This window comes from Drosophila sechellia, chromosome 2R (assembly GCF_004382195.2).
Source record: "Drosophila sechellia strain sech25 chromosome 2R, ASM438219v1, whole genome shotgun sequence".
Classification (NCBI taxonomy): Eukaryota; Metazoa; Arthropoda; class Insecta; order Diptera; family Drosophilidae; genus Drosophila; species Drosophila sechellia.
Genome location: NC_045950.1, coordinates 7,271,096 through 7,284,262, shown reverse-complemented (window position 1 = coordinate 7,284,262; position 13,167 = coordinate 7,271,096). Strand labels below are relative to the sequence as shown.

Sequence of the window (13,167 nt, the reverse complement as noted above, 5' to 3'; positions counted from 1 at the left end):
CCACAGGAAATGCATAAATATTTTAGCAGGGCTTTTGGCCAGATTTGGCTAATTAGCCAAATGATCAAAATTGATTGCCATAGTCAGAATTTAATGTTAGATGGCTGTTAGCTAACATAGCAGCCAATATCGTAAATGTATAACAGTCAAAACAAATGTATTTTTTATCTCAATAAATAGTGTAGTATTTGATTAAAAGCAAATTTTATTTTGTTTAGTTGGTTTCTTTTACACTTAATTTATTTTATTTAATTTATTTTTTGCTAACCAACTATGGTAAACATTTTCCTTAAATTTCCAGTTTAAGAGAGCGTCTCGCTCTCTTAGCCGGCTTCGTTATTTCTTATTCACGACAACAGTTTCGTTAAGACGTGCCGAGAGAAGCGCACGCTTAACAGAGTTTCGTCAAGTTTTAACGGTGGCTGCTTGAAATTACATCTATGTATGTTGGCGCCAAAGCAACGTTTGTATTTAATATATTTCGTTGCTTTGTTAGTATTTAATAAATTGTTTTTGTTAAATAAAAATACAGCAAAAAACGTATTCAGCACACGTATTGTTTATTAATATTATAAAACCTTAAGATAAACAATAAGTATAATATTTAAGCAAAAATTTTCAGTTTTTGTTAATAATTTCTTCAGTTTTATTCCTGCGCTTAAATTTAATATGTTAAATGCATTTCTATAAACAAAACTAAACCGCTAAAACCTTTTAAACTTATATTTAAATTTAATAACCCTTGTATTGCTTTGTTAAAATTGTTAAACATACAATCCTCTACTAAGCGGAATCAAATTTCATGTGGTGTTTTAAAAAATAGTTATATTAGTTAACCATTTTTAGTACCTGGTATATCTAAGTACATATATTATGTTAGCATATTGCATATATATGTGTTCATTTTTCTTAATTTGTAAATAACAGTAGCTTGGTTAAATGGCATCGGCGATGTACTAATAAGAATAGCTGCCACAAAAGTCAACTTAAATCGTCACCGATTGCAGTTCTTATCTCTCAATCCATCAGATGCACTTAACATAACGTTAACATCGTGCACCCGACGCATAACACGGCGGTTAACATAACTCAGCGATTCGGGGCTCTAACATAGTTCGCTTTACAGACGCGTAACAGTCAAATTTCAGAAGTCGAAGCGGAAAGACGCGTTTTTCTCACGTCCTCTTTTCTGCCGGTTATTCGGGAAATCGCAGTCGCAGTCGCAATCGCAGTTATCGGTTCAATCTATGCACTCGCACAGATAATTATTTTGGCCAAAAATAACAAAAATCGCCGATCTGAAAGATACGAATACGAAACCCAACGGATTGCCAATTTGTTTATATGCCATGGTTGCGTTCGTGTGTGCGCGAGTATCTGTGTGAGAAGCGCATGTAAACAAAAAGAAAAGAAGAAATAAAAAAAATAAACGAGCAGTGTATCTTCTTCGGCTCTGATAAGCTGACAAGTTTGGTAAAACACCAACCGATGGTTGTTGTTAACAGCTAGGAAAACACAAGTGCTACTGCATAAGAAAAGCCCCCCGCCCCCCTCCTCGACGCACCCTGCCATCTGAATTACGAATCCAAACAAATAGCGCCGGCTGGCGGAATAAGTGAAATTCAAGATACAATTGTAAATACAGCGGAATTATTGGAAAATATACATAAAAATAGCATCGCCGGTATCGGTGCCAATTAAAGCCGTGAAAAATTCGCTGAAACAACAACAAACAACGACAACAACAACAGCAGCAGGCTATTATTGTGTAAAGTATACGACTAAGTTCTTATCGGTGTGCAATCGTTGTTGTTTATATTATTAATCTATATGCTGGTTCGTTGAGTTGTTGTTATTGCCTTAGCCGGCGTCGCGTCGGTGTTAGTGTGTCGGTGTGTTTGTGTGCAAACGAGTTTGCAAATACAACAAAAAAGGAAGGAAAAAATTATTGCAGTTACGGTGGCAAGTGTTGCAGATATACCAGCAGCAGCAGCAACAGCAACAAAAACAACAAGTTAGCCAGGTACGATGGCCCGAAAGGAAAATGCAAGAAAATGTTGGAAAATAGCGAGCCAAATAAAAGCAAAGACCGAAATTGAAAGCTCATTAACTGGCGAGTGCGAAGTGCGGCTTTGATTTACCGCTATCCTGTAGACAAGTGTAAATTTTAGCACGTCCGTTGTGAATAGTGAATCACTAGCCAACCCCCACCACCCCATCAACAACCGACAAACCCCTCCCCTCCCCCGCCACCCTGGCAATTCACAATTACTCATGGTAATAAAAGCTGGTGAACGAAACACAGCGAAAAAAATCTTATTTCAATCACTCAACTGTCAAAAAATGATGCGAATTAGTGAACTTCAAATAATTAAATGGTAATCCATAGTTACAAAACACAGTGTTTGCTCGCTTTTCAAGCAATGAAGATGTTGTTGAAAATTGTGTTTCTAATATTTTATGAAAATTAAAAAAATAATTGTGTTTCAAAACGTTAATCATTCTCTATCCAAACAGAGAGTAAACAGTCAGGCTGAAAAAATATTTGTCACTACTTTTCGTTTTAAGAAAAAACAACTTTGCTTTAAATAAATTAAATTCGCTTTAAATAACCTTTTGAATGAGTAAACATAACTGGTTTTTGTAGACTTCCTAAGCTTAATCACTTTAAAGTAAACGACGTAGTACCGAAATAAAGTAATAGATAGCCCAAAAATAGCATTTTATGCTTTACATTCTAGTCTATCGTGCTTGCCTGCCAAAAACAATCTATGTGTACTGTTTGAGGACAAAAAACCCGAGTGATAAAGAGTTTATGACATTTTTCCTCTGCACTTCCCAACACTCATCGCTCGACTGCGGCCAAAATCGAGACGTCTAATCGGTTCCGTTCCAGATTCTCGTACTGTGACTATTATTACAGCGTGTAATTTCAGCTGGCGATACATTTGCATTTGCATCGATCGGATCACGTATTCTGCATCTGATTCATGCACTGTCTGGATAGTATTCGATTTGATATGCGGTTGACTCGCCGGCGCCGCCGTCACCCATAATCGTATAAATATGAATAGCTAGGAAAACACATATTTATACGGCAATCTATATATGGTGATATATATTTTCGCTGGCAGATTGAACAGCAATTCCACTTGTTCTGCGATTAAAACGAATCGCTTTCAGCTCAGCTTGCACCGGTCTCGCCTTACACTTTCCATCGAATGTCAACACGAATGGAGTGGCACAGGTTGTATTGGGGGTTCTTGGTACACTAAATATTTACTGATAGCTTCGCTTGGTAATCCAATTACTCAGTGCTGAGTGTTCCACCAGATTGGTGGTAATGAACTGAAATGGGGAATGTGGTTAGCACCCGCTAATGGTTTTCAAAATCACTCCCGCCAGCGCAAAGATCGTTTTCTCGGAGGACTTAGTCTTATATTTATGGGTCCAGACCCAATTATAGGGGATGCCACATGTGCCGGGCGGCCGAAAATAAAGTGCCCCCGTCGCCTTGATATATACGCGCCACGGTCTTTATTAATATTTATTTGGCTGTACGAAAATAAAATAGAGAACATAAATAACGCTTTGTTTATAAACACACAAGCAGTTTGGCAACTAAAAATAAATGACGCGAACGGCCCAACCGAAAGTAAAGGAAAGGGAACTTCTTCATTTGTTTTATCTGCTTTCCAGCAGTTTTCCATCTCCATTTCCATTTCCATCCGGCTTGGATTTGGATTGCCTCTTGTTCAGCTGGTCAATTTGTGTGAAATGGGAAATGGCAAGAAAATCTCCTGACAGCATTTCCGAACTTCCTTTTGCGGTGGCATAACGTACAGCAACATAACCCTGCCAACAGGTACAAATCCAAAGCAAGATTTTTGCCCTAATATGAATTAATTGCCGGCAACCGCAAAGAAGCCGCAGCAAAATGTCGAACTCCATCCCTTCTTGAATATTCCCTTCCCCCCCTTCAAAACGGTGTTCTCTGCAGTTAGAAAAACGTGAGATTTTCCATCTGGAAACTTGTTCTAAAAATACTCGCTTTAAATAAATACTAAAGTAAATTGAAATAAATCTAGTTGTGTATAAACACTAGCTGTCGAGCAAAATATGATGAGTAATGCGTTGATAAGAACAAATTATAGTTGTGAAATTTTGGAGTTTCCCTTTTTCGAAATATCTTTAATAACTTGCATTTAATTGAAATGAAGAGCATTGAGAATAAGTTTTGGAAATAATTTTCTCTATGTGCAATCTGGCAAGGGGGCTTGAATTCGGTTTTGAAAGTTGTGTTGCCTGTGTTTTCAATGTTTTCAATGTCAATCCGCGTGTAACCGCAACAGGAGAAAATGAAATGGGATTTTCTAATTGAGAATGCGTGTGCCTGCTATTCCTAAAGGAAAATTCCCACTCGAATTGGAATGTAAACAAAATGCGATATAAAAATAGACAAGCCATGAACATTTCCCCCTTTCCAAACCGCCTGCTTTTGCTCGGCAACAATTCACGTGTGAAATGAACAAAGTGTTGATTTGTTTCTGGCCTGTGTGCGCCATGCTATGCTACGAGTATGCTATGCTATGCTATGCTATGTGCCACATAACTAAGAGCATACACTCGTATGTGGGTGACTGATCGCTGAAGGATGGGAGATAATACGAGAGCAGGAAATCGTACAATGTGAGAAAAGCGAGCTTGTCCCCTTTTGCGTAGGAGCAGGCAAATCAAGTTCGGGGAATGAAATTCATTTCATTTCGGTTCGTGTTGCTGTTGCCATGTCATTGTGCACGGCAAGAAAATGCTTCAAAATTCACAGAATGCACAAAAAGCGGTCTAAATTGTATGCTTTTGGCAAGACAGAAATAATGTTATTATTATTTAATTGATAAGCGGATGGAAAATGTTAAATGAATGAAGAATGAATAAAAACATTATTCACATGCCTCTGGAGTTTTTCTCTCTGTGTGCCTGTCCCCAAGCCGAAGAAATGGAAGATGAAAAGCAGCTACAAAGTCTCACAAATGCAGGCAAATACCCGTTGGACTGCTGATGACGTTTTCACTATCTATTGTTGCTGCTGCTGCTGCTGTCGGCTGAGTGAATCCAAGTCCAAGTCGCAAGTCTGGTTGCCCGTTAAGGTCGTTGCGATGTGGTTCTGTTCTGTTTCTGTTTCTGATGTGCAGCAACAACAATCAGCAACAGCAGCAGCAACATTTAGGGATCCCGCGCTTTCTTAGCGCTTAAAATTCCGTTTCGAAAATGGAAAGCAAAACAAAAAGAAACTGCTCGAGACCGTGGCTCCAAACGCGACTCCAAACTCACATCCAAATCAACTTGAGCGCTGAAGTGGGCACGCAGCAACAGCAGCAGCAGCAACATCGCAACAAAAATGAAAAAAATTAAAATTAAAACGCACGTAGGCAGAAGAAGGCGAAGGAAGAATATCGGGGAAGTTAACGTGGTTGTCTGCCCTCGTGGCGCGTTAAGTTGTTGATTGAAGGGTATTTGAGTAAAGTATCTTTACGTGTGTCTGCCATGGATGTTGCTGCTGCTGCCGCTGCTGTTGTTGCAATCATAAATGCAGCTGGGCGGCGAGGCAATAGAGATTCCTTGGGGCGGAAGGCAAAGGTCTGGCTTATGTGGGTTTTTGTTTTTCGATGTCTGGTAGTGGGCTGGGGATTTTCGTATCGCAAACTTAATGAGCAGCTGTACGTAGCACGCTCCTTTATTTGATTTCGCTTGGGCGATAGCGTCCCGAAACTGGGTTAGCAGTTAATTAGACCAAACGGCGGCCATTCCGGCCAGACGCAAAACTCAAAGTTCAATACGAAAAGCGTATCGAGTTTCGAGTTTCGAGCAAACTGCGAAATGCGAACCAGCCATCCGCTCATTTCATGCTCAGCCAAAACCAAAGCCAAGCCGAACCCTTTGGACAAGGGCCAAAAAACACAAGCGACCTGGACTGGACCCACAACTGTACTCCAGACATAACTTTTTGTTTCGGATACGCTACCCCTATTCTATTTAATGTTTCTTTTTCTCCATTTTATATACATATAATACAAACTTGTAAAAATGTCTAGCGATAAAAATGTTCGATAATCAAAATGAAAACGACCGACGGGGGAACGGAGCGGGGGCGATTGGATGGCTAACAATAAAACAGGAAGAGTTCAGAGCGCAGGACAAGTGTGTGAAAGGTTCGGGATGAAAATGCCTTCGAATGCTGCTGGAAAATCAATAAGCCATGCTTATTGTCAAAGACCAGGGAGCCAGCCAACAAAGCGAGCAGAACAGAACATACCAGACCAGAAAAGAAAAGAACAGAACGGGACAGCACAGAAATGATATGGCAGAGACACACAGAGGAGACACATGGGGCAGAGTCAAGAACATAAAAATGCCATTGACTGTGGCCCATCGTCTGTGATTGTGAAAGGGAGAGAAGTACACTCGGAAAAATAGACAAGTTATGCAACATGAATTAGGCAGGACAATAAGCATCTACTTCTAAACAATTTTAAAGGAAGTTCCACAAAGAAGATGCAACATCCGGAATTGCATAGTTTTGGCATCCGTAAAATAAGAGTAAAGATATTGCTGCTTGCATTTATCTAGAACTTAGTTATATTGTAAGATTTAAAGCCTCATTTATGGCTTTGAGATCATGGAAAATCCAAGATTTTCCTTTGGTGCAGGTCTACACTCGTCGACCGCCCCCCCACATAATTCTCCCACTGCCGGCTGAGTAATGAAAGTTGCTTTTACCACGGCCAACAGAAAATGCATTGCAAAGTTCTAAGTTGGCCAGAAAAAAGAGAGGGAAACCGCTGCCGAATGCCGCATGCAGCAACAAAAACAAAACTGTACCAAAGAAACAAAAAAAAAAAGAACAAGTTCAAAAACATAATACGGGGGAAAAAGAAGTCAAAAGCGCACACGGACGGTCAACGAATTTGGGTTCGGCTCTGGTGGTTCTTTTTCAGTTAACACGAAAACGTTGTGAAAGAGCCCGGCTCAAACAACAACAACAACAAGAAACAGGTAGTAAAAATCGACAACAGACCGGGTTTACACCGCCACACATACAAGCACACACACATACACGTAATTATTTGTATGTATTTGTGGCAGGAAGAGTGAGAGGAGTGAGGGACAACGCTTAGAAATTAAAGAAAAACACTGACTGAGGCCGAAACCCTGGTCCGTGGCTCAAACCGAGCCCCTGTTGACTATCATAATAATAAAATTCGAACCCAACACCGTCGACTGCATGGCCATAGAGCATACAGGGTATACATAAATACGTACATGCAAATGTGTGTGTGTTTCGAATCGGGGTTACTGACCCAAAACTGTGTTTTGATAGTGAAAAAGTGTTGAGCTTGGCTAAAACGATCCGAGACCGATACGAAAATGTGAGCAAGCTGGATAGTCAGCCAACAGCTAGGTGGGAAAATAAGCTTTGCATAGTTCCAAAAAAAAAAACAAAAAAAAAACATAAATATGAAAGAGAATTATTAATTCTCGATCTCGATGAGTCGGCGAAAATGTTTGGGAAAAGGCGGACCACGAAAATGGAGCAATTTGCCTAGAAAATAATTGGGGTTAAGCAACACAGCTATGGAAAACAGTGTGATTAATGTATATATTGCACTTTTTTTTTTATTTGCAGAAACCAACACGCAACAGGTCACGAAATTAATTGGAATGTAACAAATCTGAATGAAAGTGCTGAAGTTAAATCAATTTTTAAGTGAATAAGAAACCGAAAAATACCACACATAAATGACGAGCGTGTGCAGAGTGTAGATAATTAGTTGTATCTTGTTCATATATAGGGCAATATCCAATCGCGAGTGCTAAAATGCTGTCCTCCGCAGCATCGGTCATCGTCGGGATGCAGAAATCAATCTGAAATCAAAATTAAGAAAATAAATCAAAATATATCTGTCGCTCTAAGTAATCAATTGTCGTAGCCAAAATCAAATCAAAATTGCATCAAAAGCCAACTCAAATTGTTGCCCCACCAACAGTTTGAGTGCACATTCACCTTGGCACCACTGTTCCTGTTCGTGAAACATTTAAAAACGGCCTCAAAACGGAGTCCCTAGAGTTTCTGCGTTGCGAGGAAGAGGATATCAAGATGGATATCCTACCGAGTGGCAACATCTTCAGCGAGCTGGAGCGGATCTGCACCACCGGCTACTACTCGTCGCAGCCCTCGATTGAGGATCAATGGCAACAGGTGAGTTGAGTTGAATTGAACTGAATAGAAGTGAATAAATTATGGAAGTTAAGTTAGCCAACAACCCTTTGTTCTCAAAATTAACGATGTCTTGCAGGAACTTTTAGAACTTTAATCAAAATGCAAACTAAATCTTAAAGCATTTTGTCTTATTCATTGAATACTTTCCGATTCATTAAATACTCATACTCATACTCTTTGGATTCATCTAAAAATAAGTAGTGCGCCCTATTCGATTTCATAATTTTTTTGTTTTCGGACATTCCTATTGTGTTTGTGGCTTTTAAGTCTATAAACATAAATCAAATTTCTACCCTTTCCACTTTCCTCTATAATTTTCCCCCAGTTGACGTCACCCTCTTTTAGTTTGTTCGTTATTTATTTAGCATTTAGGCATTTATCATAGACTCAACTTCTTAGGCCAGTCGCTGGTATTTTATCGAAGCATTAAGCGACTTTAGGCGGACTTCCTTGAAAGGCGTTGCGTAATACATACTACATATGCGATCGGGAATTTATAATAAACTCATGAAAATTCGCTTTTGGGGCCCGTGATCTTTTGTTTGTTTCTCTGCCCAATAAAAAGTGAATGAAAAGAAATCGTTTCAAGGTCCCACACTCTCTTGAATTTACCTGAACGAGCGTGGTCTAAAATTAAATTGCTAAAAATTATAAAACTCTTGATAAGCGAAACTGTGTGTTATATGGCATGCTTTATATACATATGTATACTACATACATACATATATGTATGTGTGCAAAAAGCGAACAAGAGGAAGAGCCCCGAGTAAATAGATGCCGGCCCATAAATAAGTAAAATTCGCCAGCAGTCGGCGACCAGAGGCGGTTATCATCTGAGGGCATGCATAATATATATACTAAATACATGGCACACATACTTGTGCTTTTTGCGAATTTTTTTCGCACACTTAATATGCATATGTGTGTGTGTAGCGTTGTTTGTGAGCATTTCTGCTTTCTGTTTGGCTTGTATTTTATTTATTATTTTCTTTTGGCTTTTTTGGCCGCTCTGATAAAACGAATCGAAGCCGCCGCCAGCTGATTGCAGACAGCTTTGTTGGCCGTTGTTTTGCTCGGCGTTGTATTATTGTTAAGAAATGCCGTTGGCGTATTCTCGTTGGTCTGGTGTTATCAAAAACCTGACGCATAAGAAGATTGTGTTTCGGATTCGGTGTCGCTTTCAGTTTCACTGCGTTCTCTCTCTTTCTCTTTCCCTTACTTATATTATATTGATTTTTTTTATTTATATTTATTTTTTGTTTGCCCATCAAACGCAAAGTCGTAATTCACTCGGCGAGGGAAATCTGCGATAAGGCGGAGGGTTCTTCGCCGCCAGCGGCTGCTCCTTCAACCTCCCACTTTGTAGCTCGTATCTTGTATCTCATCCGAGTCCATCCATACCCACTCGGCTACCGCTTGATGCTCGCACCAATTTCAAGATACTTTTCACACCTCCAGTTTATTTGTTTAGCGCACACACTACACACACACGCACAACACCAGTGTGTGTGGCTGTTTGATTTATTTTATTCATTTGCTGCATGCCTCAATTGAAACCTCAACTAGTGCCAGCCAGCAATTCGCGGAATGTGCCAAAAAAAAGATTCGCCAATTCAAAGTATTCAAATGTATGCCCGCCCCTGTGAATGGTTAACTAAAATTAGCGATTCGCTTCGATTTCCAGCTGGCCTTCAACTTTAACTGCTTGCTGGCGAACGAATATCTTGAGTATTATTACCGCATGCAGCCAAATAAAGAAATAAAAAACCCGTACTCGTACTAATCTTATCGTCTGCGCTGAATTCAGAGCTCTGTTCTACACGAATTTCGACGTATTTAAATTCCTTTTGGCCAGGCGGGCACACGGCAATTAAGCCAAAGTTGCGACTCGCAGTCTGCAGCTCTGAATTCGCCGTCTGAATTGGAAGTCGCAGTTGAAGACGCAATGCACTCGTTCCATTTGCACAACTTAAAAACTTTTAATTGAACTCGAGTACACATTTTTGCATAACTTTTCGTATTTTGTATTGCCGACACTCGTCGGAGGTTGACGTTTTTTGGTTTTTGCCCGCTCGTTGAATTCGAGTGCTTTTGGATACCCTTAAAACGGAATGATATTCACCGAACTATGAGTTATTTTAAATACTCGTTAGTCGCTGCACTTAAAACTTGTTTCGTTAGTTCAAAGTCCTAAAATGTTAGGCACAAATAAATTTTACCATAAATCAGTTTTATTTATTTTGTTAAAGCATTAGGATTGAAGTGATTAATGCCTTTAAATTTCAATTTATGTGATTGATTATATGCTATGTTGTTTTAAGTCTCAACTTTATTATTTTATTTGACACACAGATTTTCATCGGTATATGCATATTTAAATTAATCATAGTATTTTCCCATTATTAATTATATTGATATCAAATTATAATATGGTGCATTAAATTTCAGTAAGAGCATTTCGCAATCTGATTGCAGCATGCCGGAATCATTTAGGCGTTTTATTTCTTCGGTTAAATTTGATTCGGGGTTAAAAACTTTGAATTGCAGCATTTAATATAAGTTTTCGGCGAGACTGGCAGGTGGGAGGGGTTGGGGGGGAGTGGGTAAAGAAAGGAGACGCAATCCGAATTGAAACTTTCTCTACCCCGACCTTTCACCCCCATTGTATCTGTATCTGTATCTGCACTCGTATCTGTATCTGTAGCTGTTTTGGTGCCTTTTGTAATTAGAACTTGCGGATGTTTTGTTTATTTCCGTTGACTTCCGCCAGCTTCCGATGCGGCGGCTGCGTTTTGCTGTTGCTTATTGTTTTATTGTAATTGTTTTGGAGAGGGGACTGTTTTGCTATGTTGTGTTATGTTATGGTTATGATGCGTAATTCGGTTTGCCAGTCATTCAGTCAGTCAGTCACTCAGTCAGTCGGTCGAACACTTGTGTCTTCTCATTTGAACAGCTGCTGGATCACAATTGCTCCGCTGATGGCAGTGGCAAAAGCAAACAACACCATTCCTCATCTGCATATGTATTATTTATGAATTTACATACGCATCTGGGAGCTGTATCCCAGTATTCCAGTGTCCGTATTTGTATCTGTATCTATTTCTTGAGCTCTGCGGGCATGTTTATCTAAGCTGGGAAAAATATGCTGCACACTCAAAACAATTTGAAAGCGCAGAGAAAGCAGAAATATGCGAACAAAAATAAATAGAACCGATGGTATGGTATTTGGATTTTACTCTTAATTTATTTCATATGCTGCAGATTGATTTCGATTTCCTCGGCATGTTATTCTTTCATTTCTGTTTAAACAGCACAACCAAATCCCGAATTCAATGGATATTTTTCCTTTTGTTTCCATGCGTGTGAAAACTGGTGAAAATGTGTGGAATGCCATTCAGCTCTTGCCAATCTATTTGCGATTAATTTCATTTCATTTATAGAATTTGGCGATTTACATGTTGTTATAGAATATTGGTTTTAATTCAAGCGTCTAAGCGGATTCGATTGGATTTACGCTTAGTTATCAGTGTCCATTGATGTGGCTTTATCACCAATGCCACATTTGCCGCATTTTGAAGCGATTACCCAACTGCGGTTGCCATTTAATGTGTTTAAAATATTTCGAATTAAGCCGCTTTGTATGTGCATAGTATGTATGTGCAACATAAAAAAGATGCATTCGTATATTACATTATTTCACTGCCAATTGTTTTTCCCGGCCAGAAACGCCGCACAAGTGGCGAAATCAGCGGCGACAGCCACCTTGCCGCCCCCAGCGGACAATATGCAATCAGCAGTTAACATTTAGCACACGCAAAAACGTAACAAAACCCGAAATGGCACGTACACACACACACGCGCAAAAAAGTGTGGCAAAAATGAGGGAATGGCAAAAAAAAAAGAAATGCCCCCGAAAACGATGCTGCCATTGGGAAATTCATGAAGACAGATGCACAAACACACATAGACTTACACCTAATAAGCCAAAGGCGGAGTGACACACTCACACACACCCACTTTATTGAGTACACCGAGAGAAATGATAGGGAAATTTGCAAAATACCAGCTCCCAGAAATGAGCTAATTAACTAGTAGCGTAATGATTTGCCTGATTTACAAATCACACTATGTTTGATAATCATTTGTTGCAACCTAAGAGCATTTTTCGTTCAGTGCATAGCCAAATCTAAGTCTAGCCGGGATGAGGAAAACAGTTATTTTAGCAGAGCCAGCAAAAAAAAGAGAGTCGCAAGAAGCCAGCGAAGGAAGTGAAAGATTTGGGCGATGGAGACGAAGATGGGACTGGGAATGGGAAAATCCGAAATACGTGCAATTGCTGAAAATATGCTCGACGTGAGGGGCAAGACGAACGTGCGGCCCAGGCGTCCGTGAGCCTTAAATACTTGCCACCATGCGGCACTCCCCCTAAAATTCCCCCTACCCACCACGCTCCATCCCCTATCCCCGCCACACTCCCCCCTTCCGCAACACATCCCAAAATCCGACTAAGCAGCAGCTACCACGTTTGCTACTCCTATTACCCTCAATCATTTATCATCTGGGCTGCAATTAATCATCAAATGCGCGCTCTCGCAGTCGCACCCACCCCAAAGAGTCCTTTTATAGTTTTTGTGGGTTGCCCTCTGGATTTATGCTTATAATGTGGAATGCGGAATGCCAGTGTATGTTTATCTAGGAGCCCAAGAGTGCGGAGTGCGGAGTGTGCGTCTGCTACAATAGATGCTGCTCATATATGTATGTAAGTACGTACATATTCCTCTATTCGTATGTGGCGCACATAGCTCACAGCTCACATTTAACTATGCGACAGCAGGAGCAGCAGCAGAACCACTGTAGCACACGGAAAGAAAGTGTTGGAAGATCCAATA

The 13,167-nt window shown here is 40.0% G+C and overlaps 1 protein-coding gene across 2 annotated transcripts in view; it reads left to right on the top strand.

The window, feature by feature from the left end:
- The first annotated feature begins 1,132 nt into the window (after positions 1 to 1,132).
- Positions 1,133 to 13,167, top strand: part of LOC6608587 (Krueppel-like factor luna) — a 113,311-nt gene continuing 101,276 nt past the window's right edge. The window contains exons 1-2 of one of the 2 annotated variants that reach the window (XM_002033285.2): positions 1,133 to 2,023; positions 7,685 to 8,257. In XM_002033285.2, coding sequence (XP_002033321.1) covers positions 8,156 to 8,257 — 102 coding nt within the window. In that variant the 5' untranslated portion in view covers positions 1,133 to 2,023; positions 7,685 to 8,155. Of the gene's footprint in view, positions 2,024 to 2,049; positions 2,379 to 7,684; positions 8,258 to 13,167 lie in introns of those variants that run through there. The other variant, XM_032714166.1, reaches the window with a different exon arrangement.